The sequence below is a fragment of the Mesoplodon densirostris genome, chromosome 15 (assembly GCF_025265405.1).
Source record: "Mesoplodon densirostris isolate mMesDen1 chromosome 15, mMesDen1 primary haplotype, whole genome shotgun sequence".
Taxonomy (NCBI): Eukaryota; Metazoa; Chordata; class Mammalia; order Artiodactyla; family Ziphiidae; genus Mesoplodon; species Mesoplodon densirostris.
The window spans coordinates 89,857,064-89,874,774 of record NC_082675.1 but is presented as its reverse complement, the minus strand read 5'-3'; the positions used below and the strand labels follow the sequence as shown (position 1 = coordinate 89,874,774).

General features: G+C 48.2%; 2 protein-coding genes across 4 annotated transcripts in view; one reads left to right on the top strand and one right to left on the bottom strand.

Annotated features, from left to right (window-relative positions):
• Positions 1 to 4,001: 4,001 nt before the first annotated feature.
• Positions 4,002 to 6,692, bottom strand: HSBP1L1 (heat shock factor binding protein 1 like 1). The gene is made up of 3 exons (XM_060119643.1): positions 6,508 to 6,692; positions 5,498 to 5,564; positions 4,002 to 4,218 (listed from the first exon to the last, which is right to left on the bottom strand). The coding sequence occupies exons 1-3, from the start codon at positions 6,556 to 6,558 to the stop codon at positions 4,109 to 4,111; spliced, it is 228 nt and encodes a 75-aa protein (XP_059975626.1). The 5' UTR covers positions 6,559 to 6,692; the 3' UTR covers positions 4,002 to 4,108.
• Positions 6,693 to 16,381: 9,689 nt separating this feature from the next.
• SLC66A2 (solute carrier family 66 member 2) overlaps positions 16,382 to 17,711 on the top strand; it is a 48,655-nt gene continuing 47,325 nt past the window's right edge. For all 3 annotated transcript variants that reach the window (XM_060119443.1, XM_060119442.1, XM_060119444.1), the window contains exons 1-2: positions 16,382 to 16,445; positions 16,744 to 17,081. In XM_060119443.1, coding sequence (XP_059975426.1) covers positions 16,879 to 17,081 — 203 coding nt within the window. In that variant the 5' untranslated portion in view covers positions 16,382 to 16,445; positions 16,744 to 16,878. The remainder of the gene's footprint in view (positions 16,446 to 16,743; positions 17,082 to 17,711) is intronic.

The following is a 17,711-nucleotide window of genomic DNA, read 5'->3' as shown; positions in this document are numbered from 1 at the left end:
TGTTCTATATTATTGATGAAGACTCAAATCTGTTTAGTTTACTTTAATTCAAGTATTTGCCCCAGTTTCTGCTAAAATTATAATTATGGCTAAGATGCTTTGAGATTTTTCACATAATCAAATGGAAATATCGTGATTTTAAACCACCAAGAATATTGAATTTAAATGATGCTATTTTAAAACTTTGGGTTTAAACTTTGGGTTTGCATCACTGTCGGGGGTGTGAAATGAACCTTCTTTCCTTTTCTTAGGTGCATTCTGCTCAGTGTGCTTGGCCTGTGGTCATACTTCTGGCCCTAGTGAAATGTGCAGAGAATTCGTGGATAACAATGCTCATTAAAGCATTATTTATAATAGCAAGGAAGTGAGAAATAACCTCAAAGTCCAAGGAATAGTTAAGGGGATGGTTAAATTATTTCAACCACATAATAGAATATTAGTAACCATAAAAAGTGTGTATGAAACTTTCACCTGGGGAAGAGTGTTTACGATATGAGAACAAGATATTAGATTATAAACAATATGATCAGTTATATAAAAGTGCCTGCATAGAAAAAAATATTGATGGTGGTTAATTCTAAATAGTAGAATTATGAGTGATTTTGACTTTTGTATAAAGAGTATGATTTATTTTATGTGCAGGAATATATATTTTACAATGAGAGCCTTTTTTAGGTGATCAGAGCTCTATGTGTACTTCGGCTCAGAGACAGGTGAATTGAACAATTGTTTGAAAGCATCTCTAACTGACAAAGTAAACTTAGGTGCAATCTTTGTGCATCTCCTTGGTAACTACCTCTATGGGGGCTGGAGTGGGTGAGGGTGTCCCAGGAAGCAATCATGGAGCTCCTGCATCACCTGTTTCTTTGGTTGTCCTTTGATTTGGTTTCCTTTGGTTTGGAGAACATACTGTTAGAATTTGCTTGGACTGGGCAGATTAAACCAAGTCTTCCCCAAAACTGTGTGACTGGAATTATTGAATTGGAATGCAGTTATTAAAAAAGCAACTTCTGGGATTTCCCTGGCAGTCCAGTGGTTAAGACTCTGCACTTCCAATACAGGGGGCGTGGGTTCGATCCCTGGTTGGGGAACTAAGATCCCACATGCTGCAGTGGCCAAAAAAAAAGCAACTTCTATCAGAAAACTGCTTGTGGTATTTTAAAGAAGGATCTATATAGAACTTAATTCTGGAAAAAAAATTGACCTAATATAACTCATGCTTTTCCTCCATGATTTACAAATATTAGGTATGCATTGAAAAGTGTTCTGCCATTTTACAACCATCTTTGTTAAGTGGTTAATCACCTTCTTAATTACATTCTTATTGCATTGCCTTTGTTCTTTTAATCTTTTATTTTACTAAAATGAATTATTAAATTAAATACTAAAAATAAGAACTCGTGTTATGTAGATTATTACTCAAAAAGTACAGTTTTCACTCTTTCACATTTTCAAATGACTGGTCTACTGTCTTCAAGTCTGTAAGAAAAAAGTTGAAAGAAGTAACGATTGATCTATATATCAATTAATGTACAGTTAAGTAAACTGGAATCCAAAGCTATCAATAAAATTAGCTTACTTTCCCATAATTACTAGAAGAGTTTTGTATAGGAAAAATTCGGAATATAGAAAAACCTAAATGTTAAATGATTTTCATTTTAGTCAGATGGAGTCTGTGTGGATTCACAACTTAAGGGGTGTGTTCTTCAAGTGACAAAACATTACTTTGCATCAACAGTGTGGAGAAGTTCTCCTCAGACAACAGCCTGCCTGCTTCCTCACAGCGGGAAAGGTGTTCAGATGTTGTACCAAGTCGGGGCAGCGGGCCAAATCCGCTGGAATACGGAACAGTAGCTCCTACCATCTGGGGGTCATGGACTCCCCTCCCCACAGCAGGAACACAGCAAGTTTAGGGGGTTTGCCGAATCCCCTGAAATCCGCAGCACTGTGTTAGGAATCCTTGACGAAGCAAAACCAACAAGCACAGATTTAGCCAAACAGATTTAGACTCACTCAGGTCCTTCTTTTAATTTAAAAGGCATTATCAGCTTTTAAACACACTTTTAGATATCTGACCTCTCATGCTGCTTTACATAATGGCTGTACGTGCATCAAAAAAGTGAAGTTTTGATACCCACTCATCCATTTAATTTGATGCTTAATATATGGTGGGTTTTGACCAAATTTAAAACAGCCAGCTGGAGTCTGGGTGATGACAGGAAGGAACAAAGTTACTGGCCGCCATCCCCTTCCTGGCAGCATGCCCAGAGTTGGGCTTGGTGCCCTGCAAAACCTGGTCCTCGGCACCCAGAGGGTGGAGGGTGGACAAGGCCCCAGGGCAGGTGGACCCGTCTGACGCAACCTCCCTGGGTAGAGCTAAGTATTCATCCTGCAGACAGAACTGGAGCACCCTCCCCGAGATCTGCAGCTCGTGTGTGCAGGACACAGATTCCAATTACCTTTTCTACCAGGACAGCAGATGTCGAAATTTATAAATAAGTCACTGACAAGTGAACTCACTCTGATTCAGCAGGGTAAGCACGGATGAGCTGCCAGCTGACCTGGGATAACAACTGACAGAGAAATGCGAAAGAAAGGAAAACAACGGCATCGAATTGTTCAACTAAAATTAGCATGTGCTCATAGAATCAGAATATTATGTCAGTGAAACATGCTTGAGTATCTTCATAAAAGACAAAAGGTTTGTGTCTCCAGGTACGTCACACAGATACATGTTCAGTCCAAGACCTGAAGCCAAGCATTTATCTGCATCTTCAAGGTGAAGTGCAGAAAAAAAACAAAAACACTAATTCGAAAAGATACACACGCACCCCAGTGTTCACTGCAGCACTATTTACAATTGCCAAGATACGGAAGCAACCCAAGTGTCCATCAGCAGATGACGGATGGAGAAGAGGTGGTGTGTACATACAATGGAATACTTCTCAGCCATAAAAAAAGAATAAAATTTGCCATTTGCAGCAACATGGATGGACTTGGAGGGCATCATGCTAAGTGAAATAAGTCAGACAGAGAAAGCCAAATACTGTATGATATCACTTATATGTGGGAAATCTAAAAAATATAACAAACTAGTGAATATAACAAAAAAGAAGCAGACTCACAGATATAGAGAACAAATTAGTGGTTACCAGTGGGGAGAGGGAAGGGGGAGGGGCAACTAGGGGTGGGGATGGAGAGGTGCAGACGGTTATGTATAAACTAAGCTACAAGGGGCTTCCCTGGTGGCGCAGTGGTTGAGAGTCCGCCTGCCGATGCAGGGGACACGGGTTCGTGCCCTGGTCTGGGAGGATCCCACATGCCGCAGAGCGGCTGGGCCCGTGAGTCATGGCCGCTGAGCCTGCGTGTCCGGAGCCTGTGCTCCACAACGGGAGAGGCCACAACAGTGAGAGGCCCACGTACCGCCAAAAAAAAAAAAAAAGCTACAAGGATACATTGTACAACATGGGTAATACAGCCAATATTTTCTAATAACTATAAATGGAGTATAACATTTAAAAATTGTGAATCACTACATTGTACACCTGTAACTTATATACTATTGTACGTCAACTACAATAAAAACTTCAATTAAAAAATAAAACTGAGACTAAAAATTAAAAATAAAATAGTAAAAAAAAAAGATGAAATGCAAAATTCCACTGGAAAAGAAATATTTGCATTCTGGGGGGTGGGGTGGGATCCTCAGGAACCACTCATGAAATGGGGTGAGAAGATAATGCACGTGTGTCTTCTTTAAATCCTGCCATGAATGTCTCAAACAGAAGCCACTAGTTGTCATCCCCAAGCACTTATTCATTGTGACTTGTGTTTTGATTGAAAACTAATTTGAGGGATGAGGGTGAAAAGTACTTTAACAAAATCCAATTTTTAAATAATAGTTTTCCTTTAAAATGCGCACTTTTTAAGGAACAATGACAAAGAGTGTTTCTGTTCTATTTAGAAAAGAGCATTTGCGACTTTTTTTTATTATTCCTGAAGGGTTTTCATGTAGTGCAGAAGCAGTAGCTCCCTTAGTGAACAAATATGGGCTTGAATGCTTCAAGACGAAAGCAGAAGATACGTAGACGGTGAACATCTTAGTGCCTTAATACGGCCTCGCCATTTGCTCTTGAGCAGAACTTTCAATCCCAGCTTGCACCATCAAGTCGTTCACATTCTTCTGCAAGTCTTCAATGCGACCTCCCATTTCTTCCAGTACAAGGTTAAGGAGAACAGCACATGGAATACGGGCACCTACCCAGGCCCCTCAAAGCCTCCACGTAAACTGCATCACCAGGGCTGATAAAAATGCCCTGTGGGGGCTTCCCTGGTGGCGCAGTGGTTGAGCGTCCGCCTGCCAATGCCGGACACACGGGTTCGAGCCCTGCTCTGGGAAGATCCCACATGCCACGGAGCAGCTGGCCCCGTGAGCCACAATTACTGAGCCTGCGCTCCTCAACAAGAGAGGCCGCGACAGTGAGAGGCCCGCGCACCGCGATGAGGAGTGGCCCCCACTTGCCACAACTAGAGAAAGCCCTCGCACAGAAACGAAGACCCAACACAGCCATAAATTAAAAAAAAAAAAAAAAAAAGCCCTGTGGTGCATCTAAAATGAGGGAATCAAAGGCAGCAGATGTGTACTAACACCTTAAGTCAGTGCACATGAATCACATCCCCGAGGGTTTGTACGTGCCTTTAATCTTTGCCCAGTTCTGAAACCTTGGCTCCCTTTCCGTGGACATGGATTTGGGCATATGAGGTTGTCTGGTATGTTTAACTATGTTTTAACCAAACTCTAATAAGTATGTAAATACAATGAAAATTAACTGTGTTTAAAATAAACTTTCCTACTGTTTAATTTTATCCTGTTTCAGAATCTCCTTTTCCCTGTGGGAGCCCATCTACAGGATCTCTCTGCAAACAGTTTGCACACATTTTAAGGCAGGAGTTTAATTGTGTGAAGTGAGTTCACTTGGGCAAGTCTTAGGGCAAGTGTCCCCTTTTCTGGATTTTCTTAAACCGGAAACAAACATTCCACCTAACTCTGTTTGAATCCGTGGCTTACCAAACGGCAAGCTGCTGAAGTTACAAAACAAAACAAGGTCAGGAGAGCCAGATAGCGTACCCTACGTTGGAGACCTAACCAGTACATGTGCAGGGCTCTGACCGTTTGGGGGAGTATAAATGCTATTGAGCAGACTGACCAGATTTATTTAGAGCTTGCTGGAAAGCCCCACTGGGTCGTGTGTACTGTAGGCGTGTCCTTGTGTTTTATCCTTGCCTCATGAAGTGCCCTGTATTGCTGGTCAAGCCGGAAGTAATCACCTATGAGCGGTAATTAATACATCAGGATGCCATGTAAAGGCACAGATACAAACACCAGGAAGTCTTAGGTCAACAATTATCCACTAAGAGCAGAAAACAACAAGATAGTCCATGACAGTTCAATAGTCCAAAAGCATTGCAGTATTTGTTATGAGATAGAAAAGGATATTTCTGAGGTTTAACGTTGCAGTCAGAGCTTGAAAGTGTTCTTGAAGTTCCTGAAATAGATTTTCTGCCTGAAAAATGAACCACAAGTGAATATATATTTACTTGTGATGCAGAGCATTCTAAGCACCATGGAAGAGAGCCATCTATATATACAATTAGTTGATTCCTGACAAGGTGTTAAGGCTTTCCCACTCAAAGGGTAAGGAAGATCTATTCAACCAACAGCACTGGAACAGTGCTAGCCAAATGCATAACTCACTAAATAAGCAGGCCCGACCTTTACCTCACACCATTCACAAAAATTAACTCAAAATGATCATACACTTAAATATAAGCAATAAACTATCAGACATCTAGAAGATAACGTAGGAGAAAATCTTATTAACCTTGGGCTCCTCAAAGACTTCTTAAGAAGGCCTGAGACAATCACCAGACACACCCACCGCGGGCCTCTTGGCTCGCCTACACTTGTGGGTATTTATTAGCTGGGGTTGCGGTTGCAGAAATTGTCTACCAGGCCATACGGATACGTCATCTGTGGTGACTGACAGCAGGCGGTATTGCAAGGCGCCTTACAGTTTACAGCTTGAAATCTCATACCATCTACGACACCGGTCACTCCTGGCACCCGTGTATTATCTCCCTTTTAGAGCCCAGGATGTGGAGGCGGATCTCCACCCGGAGCCTGCTTTTACGTATGAAGAAGGCCCTCTGTCAGGAGCTCTTCCCTTCAATCAGGCCAGGAAAACGTGGATTCGAGTGTGCACAGCTAACCAATTCTGTTTAACAAGGCAAACTGCTCAGTCCTGATCACTGGGTGTCTCCTCTCCGGCGCTGCGGCTCCTTCAGCGAACGGGAAGCAGGACCGCGGGCCTCCCGGCGCTGGGCGGGGTGGGAGGGGGGAGGGGGAGAAGGAAGGGGAGGGGGAGGGGAAGGGGAGGGGGAGGGGGAGGGGGAGGGGAGGGTGTCCAGCCCGGGAGCGAAGCTTGGCGCGCGCGGGGTCCGACTCACCGCGTCCCGCAGCGCGCGCCCGCTGGGGGCTTCGGGGCCCCGCGCGGCCATGGGGGTGTCCCCCGGGTCCGGGGTGCGGGGTGTCCAGGTGGGTCGGCTGGTCCCGGGGCCGGTGGCCCTGTCGGCTCCGCTCCGCCGCCCGCGGCTCCCGCGGCGATGGCCGTGGATCCACCCGCGCGGCCCGGGCTGTGCGCCCGAACCGGGCCGAGCAGCCGGGCACGGAGGTGAGGCCGTAGCGGGGCTCAGGTGGCCGTCTGCGCGGGGCGGGACCTCGCCGGACCAGCCGATCCCAGCTACGCTGTTGGCTTCGTTTTCATTGCGTCAGAGCCCAGAGTGAGCACGACCTTTTCATTATCATTGTGGCAAAGAACACACAACCCACAAGTTGCCATTCTCGTTTCAGGGCGCAGTGCGGTGGCGTTAGGTACCTTCACACCGTTGTGCAAACCGCCCCCCCCCCCAACTTCCTAAGCTTCCCAGACCAAGTTCTGCACCCAGGAGACACCGGATCCCCGGCCTTGCCAACCCCTAGCACTCGCCCTTCCCCTGTGTCCCGTCGTGCTTTTGCAAGGTTGTCACCTGTCTAATGGGGGATCCTGGAGGCAGGGGTGGGGATGGAATCTGGCTGCAGTCACCACACAGCCCAAGTTCGCACCGCGGTCCTGGGACCTGTCATCATCCAGGAGGCTCGGCCATCCCTCTGGATCCCTGCCATGTCTGCTGTCAACTTTAAGATTAAGAATATTCATGCTCTGGGACTCCCCTGACGGTCCAGTGGTTAGGACTCCAAGCTCTCCCTGCCAAAGGCCCAGGTTCAGTCCCCAGTTGGGAGAATTCAGATCCCACAAGCAGCACGCTGCATGGTTAAAAAAAAAAGAATAGTTATGCTCTGTGACCAACTCCAGCAGGCTGACAACACTCGCGTCTCTGCTCTGATTTTATCGAAGATCCGGAAGGAAGACCTCACTGTGACTTTCCCTCCCTCTGGTGCCCTTGAGGCCTGTCTGGATTGTGGCTCATGGGGCACTTTATGGGTGATGTCCCAGGACCCTGTTCTTAGCAAGTACCTGCTTTGTTTACATGTCTGTACCCCTCTGTGGGGCAGGGCTGTGTCTGTCTGGGTCCTGCCAACATCCCGGGAGCCCAGCCAAGTGACTACGTGGGGACACCTGGTTGTTGAATGTGTGTGAAACACAGCTTTGCATGCAGAGAAACCCGACATCCTTAGTCATCAGGGGAATGCAAATCAAAACTGTCACATGATCCGCTTCACACGCACTGTGATGGCTAAAATCAAAAGAGACAATAACAGGGCCTCCCTGGGGGCGCAGTGGTTGAGAGTCCGCCTGCCGATGCAGTGGACACGGGTTCGTGCCCCGGTCCGGGAGGATCCCACATGCCGCAGAGCGGCTGGGCCCGTGAGCCATGGCCGCTGAGCCTGCGCGTCCGGAGCCTGTGCTCCGCCACGGGAGAGGCCACAACAGTGAGAGGCCCACGTACCGCAAAAAAAAAAAAAAAGAGACAATAACAAGTGTGGGCGAGGGTGTGGCAAAGTTGGAACGTCACACGCTGGTGGGGATGTAAAGTCGTGCAGCTAGTCTGGCAGGTCCATAAAAACTTAAACGTGAAGTTACCATAGAATCTCAGTTCTACCTCTAGGTATGTACCCAAGGGAAATGACAGCATATGTCCACACAAAAACGTGTACACAAATGTCTATAGCAGCATTATTAACAATAGTCAAAAGGTAGAAACAACCCAAATGTCCATCAACAGATGAATGGATAAACAGAATGTGGTCCCTCCTCTCGATGGAATATAATTCAGGCATAAGAAGGAATGAAGCCCTGACACATGACACAACATGGATGAACCTTGGGTACGTGATGTTCAGTGAGAGAAGTCAATCACAAGAGGACACATGGTTGGATTCCACTCACGTGACGTGTCCAGGTTGGCAAATCCATGGAGACAGGAAGTTGAGGGGGAAGGGGAGAGACTGTGCCATAGTTAAGGGGTTTCTTCTTGGGGGCAAAAATATTCTAAGATCAAATCATGGGGGGACTTCCTTGGTGGTCCAGTGGGTAAGACTCTGTGCTTCCACTGCAGGAGGCCCAGGTTCAATCCCTGGTTGGGGAACTAGATCCCGCATGCTGCAACTAAGAAGTCCGCAGGCCGCAACTAAAGATCCCGCGTGCCACAACTAAGACTTGGCTCAGCCAAAATAAATAAATAAATATTTAAGGTCAAATCGTGGCGACGGTTGCACAACCCCGTGAATATATTAAAAATCATTGAACTGTATACTTTAAATGGGTGGATTGTATCTCATATATATGTGAATTACATCTCAGTAGGGTTGTTAAAATTGTAACTTTCTTATTGAAGTATAGTTGAAGTATACAATATCGCGTTAGTTTTCAGGTGTACGGCAAAAGACTTCAGATATCTACCTCTATCTCTATCCTAGATCTAGATCTATATTCAGATTCTTTTTCATTATAGGTTATTCAAGATACTGAATACAGTTCCCTGTGTTATACAGTGAATCCTTGCTGCTTATCTATTTTATATATTGTGGTATCTGTTAATCCCATACTCCTAATTTATCCCTCCTTCCCTTTCCCCTTTGGTAACCATACGTTTGTATTATATGTCTGTGAGTCTGTTTCTGTTTTGTATATACATTCATTTGTATTATTTTTTAGATTCCACATATAAGTGATGGCATATAATATTTGTCTTTCTCTGAGTTACTTCACTCAGTATAATAATCTCTAGTTCCATCCATGTTGCTGCAAATGGCAATATTTCATTCTTTTTATGGCTGAGTATCTATACCTCTGTATATCTATATCTCTCTATATAGATCTCACATTTTCTTAAACCAGTCATCTGTTGATGGACACTTAGGTTGTTTCCATGTCTTGGCTATTGTAAATAGTGCTGTTATGAACATGGGTGTGCCTGTATCTTTTCAAATTAGAGTTTTCATCTTTTCTGGATATATGCCCAGGAGTGGGATTGCTGGATCTATTTTCAGTTTTTTTTTTTTAAGGAACCTCCATACTGTTTATCATCGTGGCTGCACTCATTTACGTTCCCACCAACAGTGTAGGAGGGTTCCCTTTTCTCCACACCTTCTCCAGCATTTATTATTTGTAGACAGTGTGAGGTGATACCTCATTGTGGTTTTGACTTGCATTTCTCTAATAATTAACAATGTTGAGCATCTTTTCATGTGCCTGTTGGCCATCTGCATGTCTTCTTTGGAGAAATACAATAACTTTTAAACGCATGGCCGTCTTGCCACTGTTCTGTGGGGCAAGATGCTAAGAAGAGCCGTGAGTGCTGCCCCCTCCCTGGAGGGGCCTCTCTGTGTGGCCACCGCCTGGCCTGAGGTTCTTTCACTTCAAGCTTCCAGAACAGCCCGACCAGGGCGACTAGCATCAGATGTGCACAGCGGGCCACTGGGGAGGTGGATTCTCCTGTGGAAACAAAGCCCCAGGCCCTCGCCCAGAGTGGGTAGGGGTAGGGGTGGATGACAGGGGTCTCCCCAGGTGGATCTGGTGGAGGTGGCCCAGGTCCACCCTTGGGGAGGCACAGCCTCGGGAACACCTGAGGCTGAAGCCTGGCGGGCTCCCTAAGAGCGGGAATCAGGATGCTACAGCAATTCCTCCAGAAATCAAACATACAGTTACCATATGAATCAATTCCACTCCTGGGTATAAACCCCAAAGAAGTGAAAACAGGGACTTGAACAAAGAATTCCAGGAGCTAGGAAACCTGTGACTCTCTTTCCCTACCTCTTTGCGTTTTTTAGTATGTGTCTATCTTTCTCAACTGTAATCTCTGTGGTCCAGTGGAAACCTACTCAGACATTCTCTGATAACCCTGAGAACCCAATCTCTAATGGAGAAACAGAATCTGTCATTCTACATCTAGCACCTGAATGGTTTTTCACCTATGCTGCCCAATTAGGGATCAAATTCTTAGTTCTACATCCATGGGGAACAAAATCACTAATATGGAAGCGAGAATCACTCAACAAAAATTCATTTTGTTAAGGATATTAAATTTCAGGAACTAGGTTCAGGGGAAAAATTCTCGAATGCAATTCATCTTGCAAATCTACAATAGGAGAGTATTCAAGTGTGCTGTGAAGCTGCAGAAATTAGATGATGTTTTTAATGGTGCAAAGATAGTTTGGGGAGGAAAATAGAGTCTAGGTAAGAAGAACATAATGGAATCAAAGACACAGACCACAAGAGCAGCAGCTAAATATGAAACAAAACTTTAAATTAGAAAAGTACAATTTTAACTTTCATAGATGAGATTATAGGGTGACCGAACATAAGAGGAAGTTCTATCCCGTGAACCGTGAATGCCAGTGGAAGTGCCCAGATGCCCCTTTGATTCCATGTGAATGGCTTCATTTCTAAGGCCTTAAATCTAAGATGCTGCTGATTTTAAGATGCACCATTATTGCCAAGAAAGGGAGGAATGCTGCTGATTAGACTGTGCTGTTTTTATTTTATATTCATTAAAAGAGCTTTTTTATAGTTATTGATGCTGGGTGACGGATACATGGAGTTCACTGCGCTACAATCTCTACTTTTGCGTATGTTTGAAATTCTCACTTAAAAATTCTGTAAGAACCTGGTTCAATCCCGGGTTTTGGCACCAAAATAATAATAATAATAATAATTCTGTAAGAAAAGAAGGGTTCTTTCAGGGTACTGATTTGGATATAGATTTGAGCATAGAATTTTTTGCTTCCTTTTATTGGTTCTAAAATTGTTGCAATGTTTTCATAATTTTAACTTTTATTTTTAATGCAACATAATTAACTATTTTTTAACGCACTAAGTATTTATTATGCAATTCTGGCCCCATTTACAGTAAGTGGCCTTTCCCAGAAGCAATTATCCTGAGTCATGAGGACTTCCTGTACTAGTTGTGAATTTTAAAACAGTGGCTCTCAGACCTGGCTGCACGATAGAGCCACGTAACATTTGTCAGCACTCTGGACGCCTTGGCATTTGTGGTTTTAAAGCCCTCCAGTGGTTTCGGTGTGTGAACAAGCGGTCAAAACTGCAGAATGAACAGATTGAGGAAAACAGAAAAGGAGGAACTGGCTTAAACCTCCCAAAAGGCAGAAAGGGTCTTCATTTTCTCAAATTTCGACATAGACCAATGTCTTACTGCGGCTGTTTAGAACTTGAAATAAGATAGATTTTCCAAAGATTCTTTCTCCTGCCTGCTCAAATCTGCCTTTGGTTTCTCTAGTGAATTTTTCATTGCAGCTATTGTACTTTTCAGCTCCAAAATTTCTTTTTGGTTTCTTTTAGGTTTTCTCCCTCGTTACTGATAGTTCCACTTTGTTCATACATTGCTTTCTCAACGTTCTCTGTTCCTTTAGTTCTTTGAGCATCTTTAAGGCAGTTGTTTTAAAGTCTTCATCGAGTAGATCTGTCATCAGGTCTTCTTTAGGGCCAGTGTCTATTAATTAATTGTTCCCTTTGAACAGGTCATACTCTCCTGTTTCTTTGTATGCCTTGTGATTTTTATTCTGTTGCTGCTGAAAATTGGACATTTGAATCCAATAATGTGGTAACTCTGGAAATCAGATTCTCCCCCTTCCTCAAGGTCTGATGCTTTTTGTTATTGTTTTTGATCTTTGCTTGTTGTAGGTTGTCTGAGCTGAGGCTCAGCCTGAGGTGGAAACTTAATGTCTGCTCAGGTCTTTCCTGAGCCTTTCCTTGGGCATGTGCACTCACTTTCTAATTTTCTCCTATATGCAATTGTTTTTCAATGCCCGGCTTGAAAAGGGGGAAGAGAGAAGAACAAAGGGGGATAAAGGGGGCACTCGCCCTTGAAATCCACTTGGTGGGGGAAGGGTTTGCAACAAGGGGGGACGTGTGACAACAGTGGCCACCTGCCTCTTTGGCTGCAGCTCTGCCATCAGAAGCAGCATCAGAGCACAGGTTCCTGATATTGGAGGACAAGGTCCTTTTGGTCTACCCTGGCTGGCTTGTGCAAGCTGCTCTAGAAACACGTGTATGGCCTCCTGCCATGTGGCTGAGGGTGGGACGGGTAGGTGCTGCATGCTAAGACCTGAAAGTCACCACAACTGACTGCAGTAACCATCCAGTGCTTCCCCTGGAACTTGCAAGCCTTCACCAGCTCCGGATTCCAAATTAGTTACATCAGACAGACTCTGTCCCTGCAGCTGTGGTCCAGGTTGGGGGCCATTCCCGGGGCTTCTTGCTCTGCCGTCACCCCAGAATCCTCTCCAACCTATAAACTTCTTTAAAAGCTTTTTAATACTTACTTCCAAGGTTGCCCCAACTCTTGCTCTGACCAGCCCAGCATCTGGTTTTTATTCTGCATTGGTCAGTGCCAGTGTTGGTGTTCCCACCACGCCAGCAACTCCTCTCAAAGGCCACCCCAAGGAAAACACACAAGGAAGAAGTAGCTTTCTTTCTAAGTAGCTTTCTTTGCCGAGTAAAAATAAAATCAGCTCTGCTTTTCCACTTAAGGAAAATCAGTGTCTTGCTGTCAGCCCCTCAGAGGTAGAAACTCTGGGGCTGAGGGCTGGCTCTTGGCACCCCCCGCCCCATGTTAGCATTCACAGGTACTTCTGAGCCTCTCAGTGGGCACCTGTCCGTGGCCCACAGTTGCCTTGGGAAGAAAAGAAAATCCAAAGTCTGAGTTAAAAATGAAGTTGCTTCTTTTCCAGGTAAACAATTTTATCACGTCGCAATCTTCTGTTTATTTTCTGCCACACCACGTGGCTTGTGGGATCTTGTTCCCCAACCAGGGATCAAACCCAGGCCCTCCCCGCCCTCCCCACCCCCCTGTAGTGAAAGCGCTGAGTCCTAACCACTGGACTGCCAGGGAATTCCCTATCACATCACAGTCTCAATGAGGGACCTCAAGGAAACACTTGCATGAGCTTTAGAGAAAGTGTTCAGCTGGATGAAGTGCCCAGCTCTCTGGGGAGCCTGGGGTGCTTGTTCCAGCCACAGCGAGGGGTGAGGGCCCAGGAAACTCTCAGGCAATGTGGGGGGAGGGAGGGACGGAAGGAGGGAGGGAGGAAACATTCAAGAAGCCTCTGGGTGATTGGTTGCAAATTAATGCACACTTTGTATTTAAAAATTCTGTTTAGTACAGTCTGTTTTCCCTTTACTGTATGGCTTTTCAAATAAAAAATTGTGCTTTTTGATACTGGTCAGGTCACAGTCTTAAGAGGTAAGATACTTGAGGAAATGTGAATGACAGAAAACTTAAGTCGCCTGAAATGTTTCTGGAGCTCGAGCACGTTAATTATCATTTAAAAAGCAGGCCACCAGGCAGGTGAGCAGGAGGGAGGCTCAGGGGGCCCCTGGAGGGAATGAGCATCCTGCACCCCTGCTTCCTTGGTGTAAACATGATGCTGGTAGAAGAAGCAGACGCAAGGCCAGCATCCTGTGACTCCATTTTCTGAAATGTCCAGAACAGGCAAAGGCATAAAGACAGAGAGCAGACTGCTGGTTTCCAGGGCTGGAGGGGGCAGGGGCTGGGGAGAAACTGCCTAAGGGGCGTGAGGTTTTATTGGGGGATGAAAATGTTCCAGAACCAGATGGAAATGGTGTTCCCACCACATTGTGAAGGTAATATGCCACTGAGTTGTTCATTCAACAGAGTTCATTTTCTGTTACATGAATTTTGCCTCAATTAAAAACAAAGAACAGGGCTTCCCTGGTGGCGCATTGGTTGGAAGTCCGCCTGCCGATGCAGGGGACACGGGTTCGTGCCCCAGTCTGGGAAGATCCCACATGCCGCGGAACAGCTGGGCCCGTGAGCCATGGCCGCTGAGCCTGCGCGTCCGGAGCCTGTGCTCCGCAACGGGAGAGGCCACAACAGTGAGAGGCCCGTGTACTGCAAAAAATAAATAAATAAATAAAAGATACACGTGATGGCATTTAGGGCCCATCTGGATAATGCAGGATAATCTCTGCATCGCAAGATCCTTAACTAATCACATCTGCAATTTTTTTCTTTTCACATAAGGTAATGTTCGCCGGTTCCGGGAACTGGGATGTGCTCGTTCTGGGTATCATTTTTCAGACTGCACAGTTTGGTCGGCTTCTTTTGTTTGGGAACACAGGAAGCCAGCTAATGTGCAGCAGCCGAGATGAGCTCTCTCCTTCTGCCTGACCGATGGTTCTGGACCAGTGGGTGCCCCTCTATTCCAGACAGGTGGGGCTCAAAAGGATTACAGGCCCCTTCTGTGGGGCAAAATCTTGGATCAAGAATGCAAGATTGTATCCATTTAGCAGGACTCTGGAGGCGCTTGCTGCTGTCCATGCTCCACCTGGCACAGCTGATGGATCCAGAGCAGCAGCTGGCTACGGGCTGGCACCAATTTGCCCATGTACTCCAGGACAAACAGGGCCAGGTGCAGTGGCCTCAGATGCTCCAGTGAGTGGGGAGGGAAGACTATATCCCTACTCCAACCTCCACCATAAAGAGGACAGAACATTCTGGAGGCTCCAGAGCTTGGGGGAGGATCTGGCTAAGGAGGAACACTTACTTTTCTTCTCCAGTCCCTCCAGGACTTCCTTCTCCGCCTGTGTTTCATTTCCTTGTACACTTCTGGTGCTGTGTCCTCGGCCTTCTCTGGTGGATACTCAGCAGTACACTGGCCTCAGAGGCTGGAGAGGATGAGAGCAACCTGTGTTTCACGGAGAGCTCTCCTTATCGCCAGGCTCGTCTGGGAGTTGCTCTAAGTGAGGTTGTACCTGTTCTTAGGATTTCCCACGAAGCATACCAGGTAGGAAGCTGGCTGGCCGGTTGTGTGCCCCTGGGGACCCCCCTCACTCACCCACCAGGCCTTCCCTTTTGGGGTGATTTGGGCTTGCTCTGGTGGAGGTGGGAGCCCTGGGGGAGCTCCTCTGTAGACAGAATCCTGGGGGCCTGCAGGTGGTTTTTTCTGCTCTGAGCCCGCCTGCACAGGGTCCTGGGCGGGCTGGCTGGCTTCTCACAGGGCCCTCCCTGACCGCCACCCCTCCCTCGCCCACCAGCATCTGGGTTCTGAGCACCTAGCTCCCGAGGGCTCACCTTGGTCAGGTGACACACTCAGGAATTCCTATTTTCTCTATCTGTAAGTGCTAGAATTGTGCGGTTGAGATGAAGCACGAAACCCTTAGCAGATCCGAGCTCCACCGGCCAGCACTGTCTTTAGTGACAAGGTACCTAACGCACTTGTGGACGGCAGTCCTAGCTGCTGCCGCCCTGGGCCCCGAAGAGCCAGAGTGGACCTTCAGAGGCTTCAGGCTGCGGGGTGGGCTTTCGCTTCCCCGGAGGAGTCGCGCCCCCGGCGTCCCAGCCTGGCCGAAACTGCCCTGGCCCTCTGCAAACTTCCGAACGCCGCTCCTCAGGTACCCGCCCCGGCTCAGGATGGGGAGCCCCACAGACCCGGGCAGACCATGAACGGTGGAAGGACCCCTGAAATCACGGGGCGCTCAGACCCTGCCCGAGTCCCCACGAGGGGGGCGTCCCCAGGCCTCGCGCCGACCCTCGGGGCGGCGACAGGACCCGGTCCTCTGCTCCCGTTGGCGGCGCGCCGCGTCTACAAGGCCACTCGCCGCGGGACAGATGGAGCCGGGTCCACGTGGGCCCCTGGCCCAGAAGGAGCGGCCCCGCCAGGCAGCGATTTCCTAACCCGGGCCGGGTGGGCCCACGGAGCGCCCTGGCCACGACCCACGACACTCGGCTTCGCCCCGGGTCCCGCCCCCACCTCCCCGCCCACTGGCGCGCTCTAGGACCCAGCGGCGCCCGCCCCTCCGCCCGGCGTGGGCGGGGCCACGTATTGTGACGTCATGCCGAGGCGGGGCCCGGCGCTTGGACGGACAGAAGGACGGTGGACTGATCTGTGGGAGCCGCTAGCGCGGGTGAGCCCGGCGGGGTCAGCAGCGCTCGTGGACGCGAGCGCCGCGCTGGGCTGAGCGTCCACCCCGGGCCGGGCCCCCTGGGCAGTGTGTTCCCTCTTCCCCCCTCCTCCCATCCCTCTGACCCCCAGGCTGTGCGACCGCTTCCCCCGGAACCGAGCTCCCACCCCGAACTGAAAGTCCATCCCGGGCCGGCGCCCCGGAGGAGGGGGTCGTGCCCCAGCCACGAGCCCGGCGGTGCGCCCCCCATTGGGCGTGGAGGCCCGGCCCGAGCGCTTTACCGCTTTCCCTCTCTCGCCAGGCCCCGCGACGGAGGACGGCCCAGGGCAGCGGCGGCATGTGAGGGTGACAGCGCGCGCGCCAGTAGCCCGAGAGCGCGGAGCGCGCGTGGACCAGGTGGACGTCAGCCTGCCGGCGGGGCCGCCGGGCGCTCGGGATGGACGCAGAAGGCTTGGGTTGGCTTTGGGTCCCGCTGCACCAGCTGGTTTCCTGGGGGGCAGCTGGGGCCATGGTCTTCGGAGGGGTGGTGCCGTACATCCCGCAGTACAGGGACATCCGGAGGACTCAGAACGCCGAGGGCTTCTCGACCTACGTGTGTCTCGTGCTCCTGCTGGCCAATATCTTACGGATCCTCTTCTGGTAGGTTGAGGGCTTTCTTACTGTAGTTGCTCCCAGGGAGATGGATGGCTTTCTCCTTTTCTGGGTGAGGCCGGGGGTGGGGGGGGGCGGAAGTGTCTGCACTTCCTGGGAAGGAGCTGGTGAAATGGATGAGACTTTTTCCCAGGGAAAATGGTGGGATTGAAGTGGAGAATCTCCCATAATCCCGGGTCTGCGTCTTCATTTTCAGTGGCTCGTACACGTACTGGACGCTTGCCCAGGGCCTTTTCTGTGGGGCTGCGTCCTAGGACTGGGTCCATGCCCTTAGGAATTTGGGTGAGGTTTTGGGGTAGTGGAGAGAAAACGAAGGGAATTAATGAATACCAGTAACAGAAGGTGGTCAGCATAGGAAAGGCAAACCACGGGCCAGTAAAGGCTCTCAGGGGGGAACCGGACAGGAAGGAGTGCTGGGGGGTGGTCTGCCTGGAAGGGTGGTCCCTTCCTGCCTTCCGCGTTGTGTGTGCGGGTTTGCTTTTGTTTGTTTTTTTTAACAGTAAGTCAACTTTCTGGATAATACTTAAGAGACTATTTTTTCTTGCCCCTCCCAGACCAACTTCCTCTTTTTATCATTTGCATTCTGGTCAGGAACTTGAAGTTAATTTTAACAGTTGT

Bases quoted from the DNA above. Each gene is read 5' to 3' on its own strand.
- HSBP1L1 (XM_060119643.1), bottom strand. From the start codon at position 6,558: ATGGCCGCGCGGGGCCCCGAAGCCCCCAGCGGGCGCGCGCTGCGGGAC. The intron at 5,565-6,507 runs GTGAGTCGGACC...TTCATTTTTCAG, and splicing joins GGCGCGCGCTGCGGGACGCG to GCAGAAAATCTATTTCAGGA. The intron at 4,219-5,497 runs ATATCCTTTTCT...TTAACCTTGTAC, and splicing joins TGCAACGTTAAACCTCAGAA to TGGAAGAAATGGGAGGTCGC.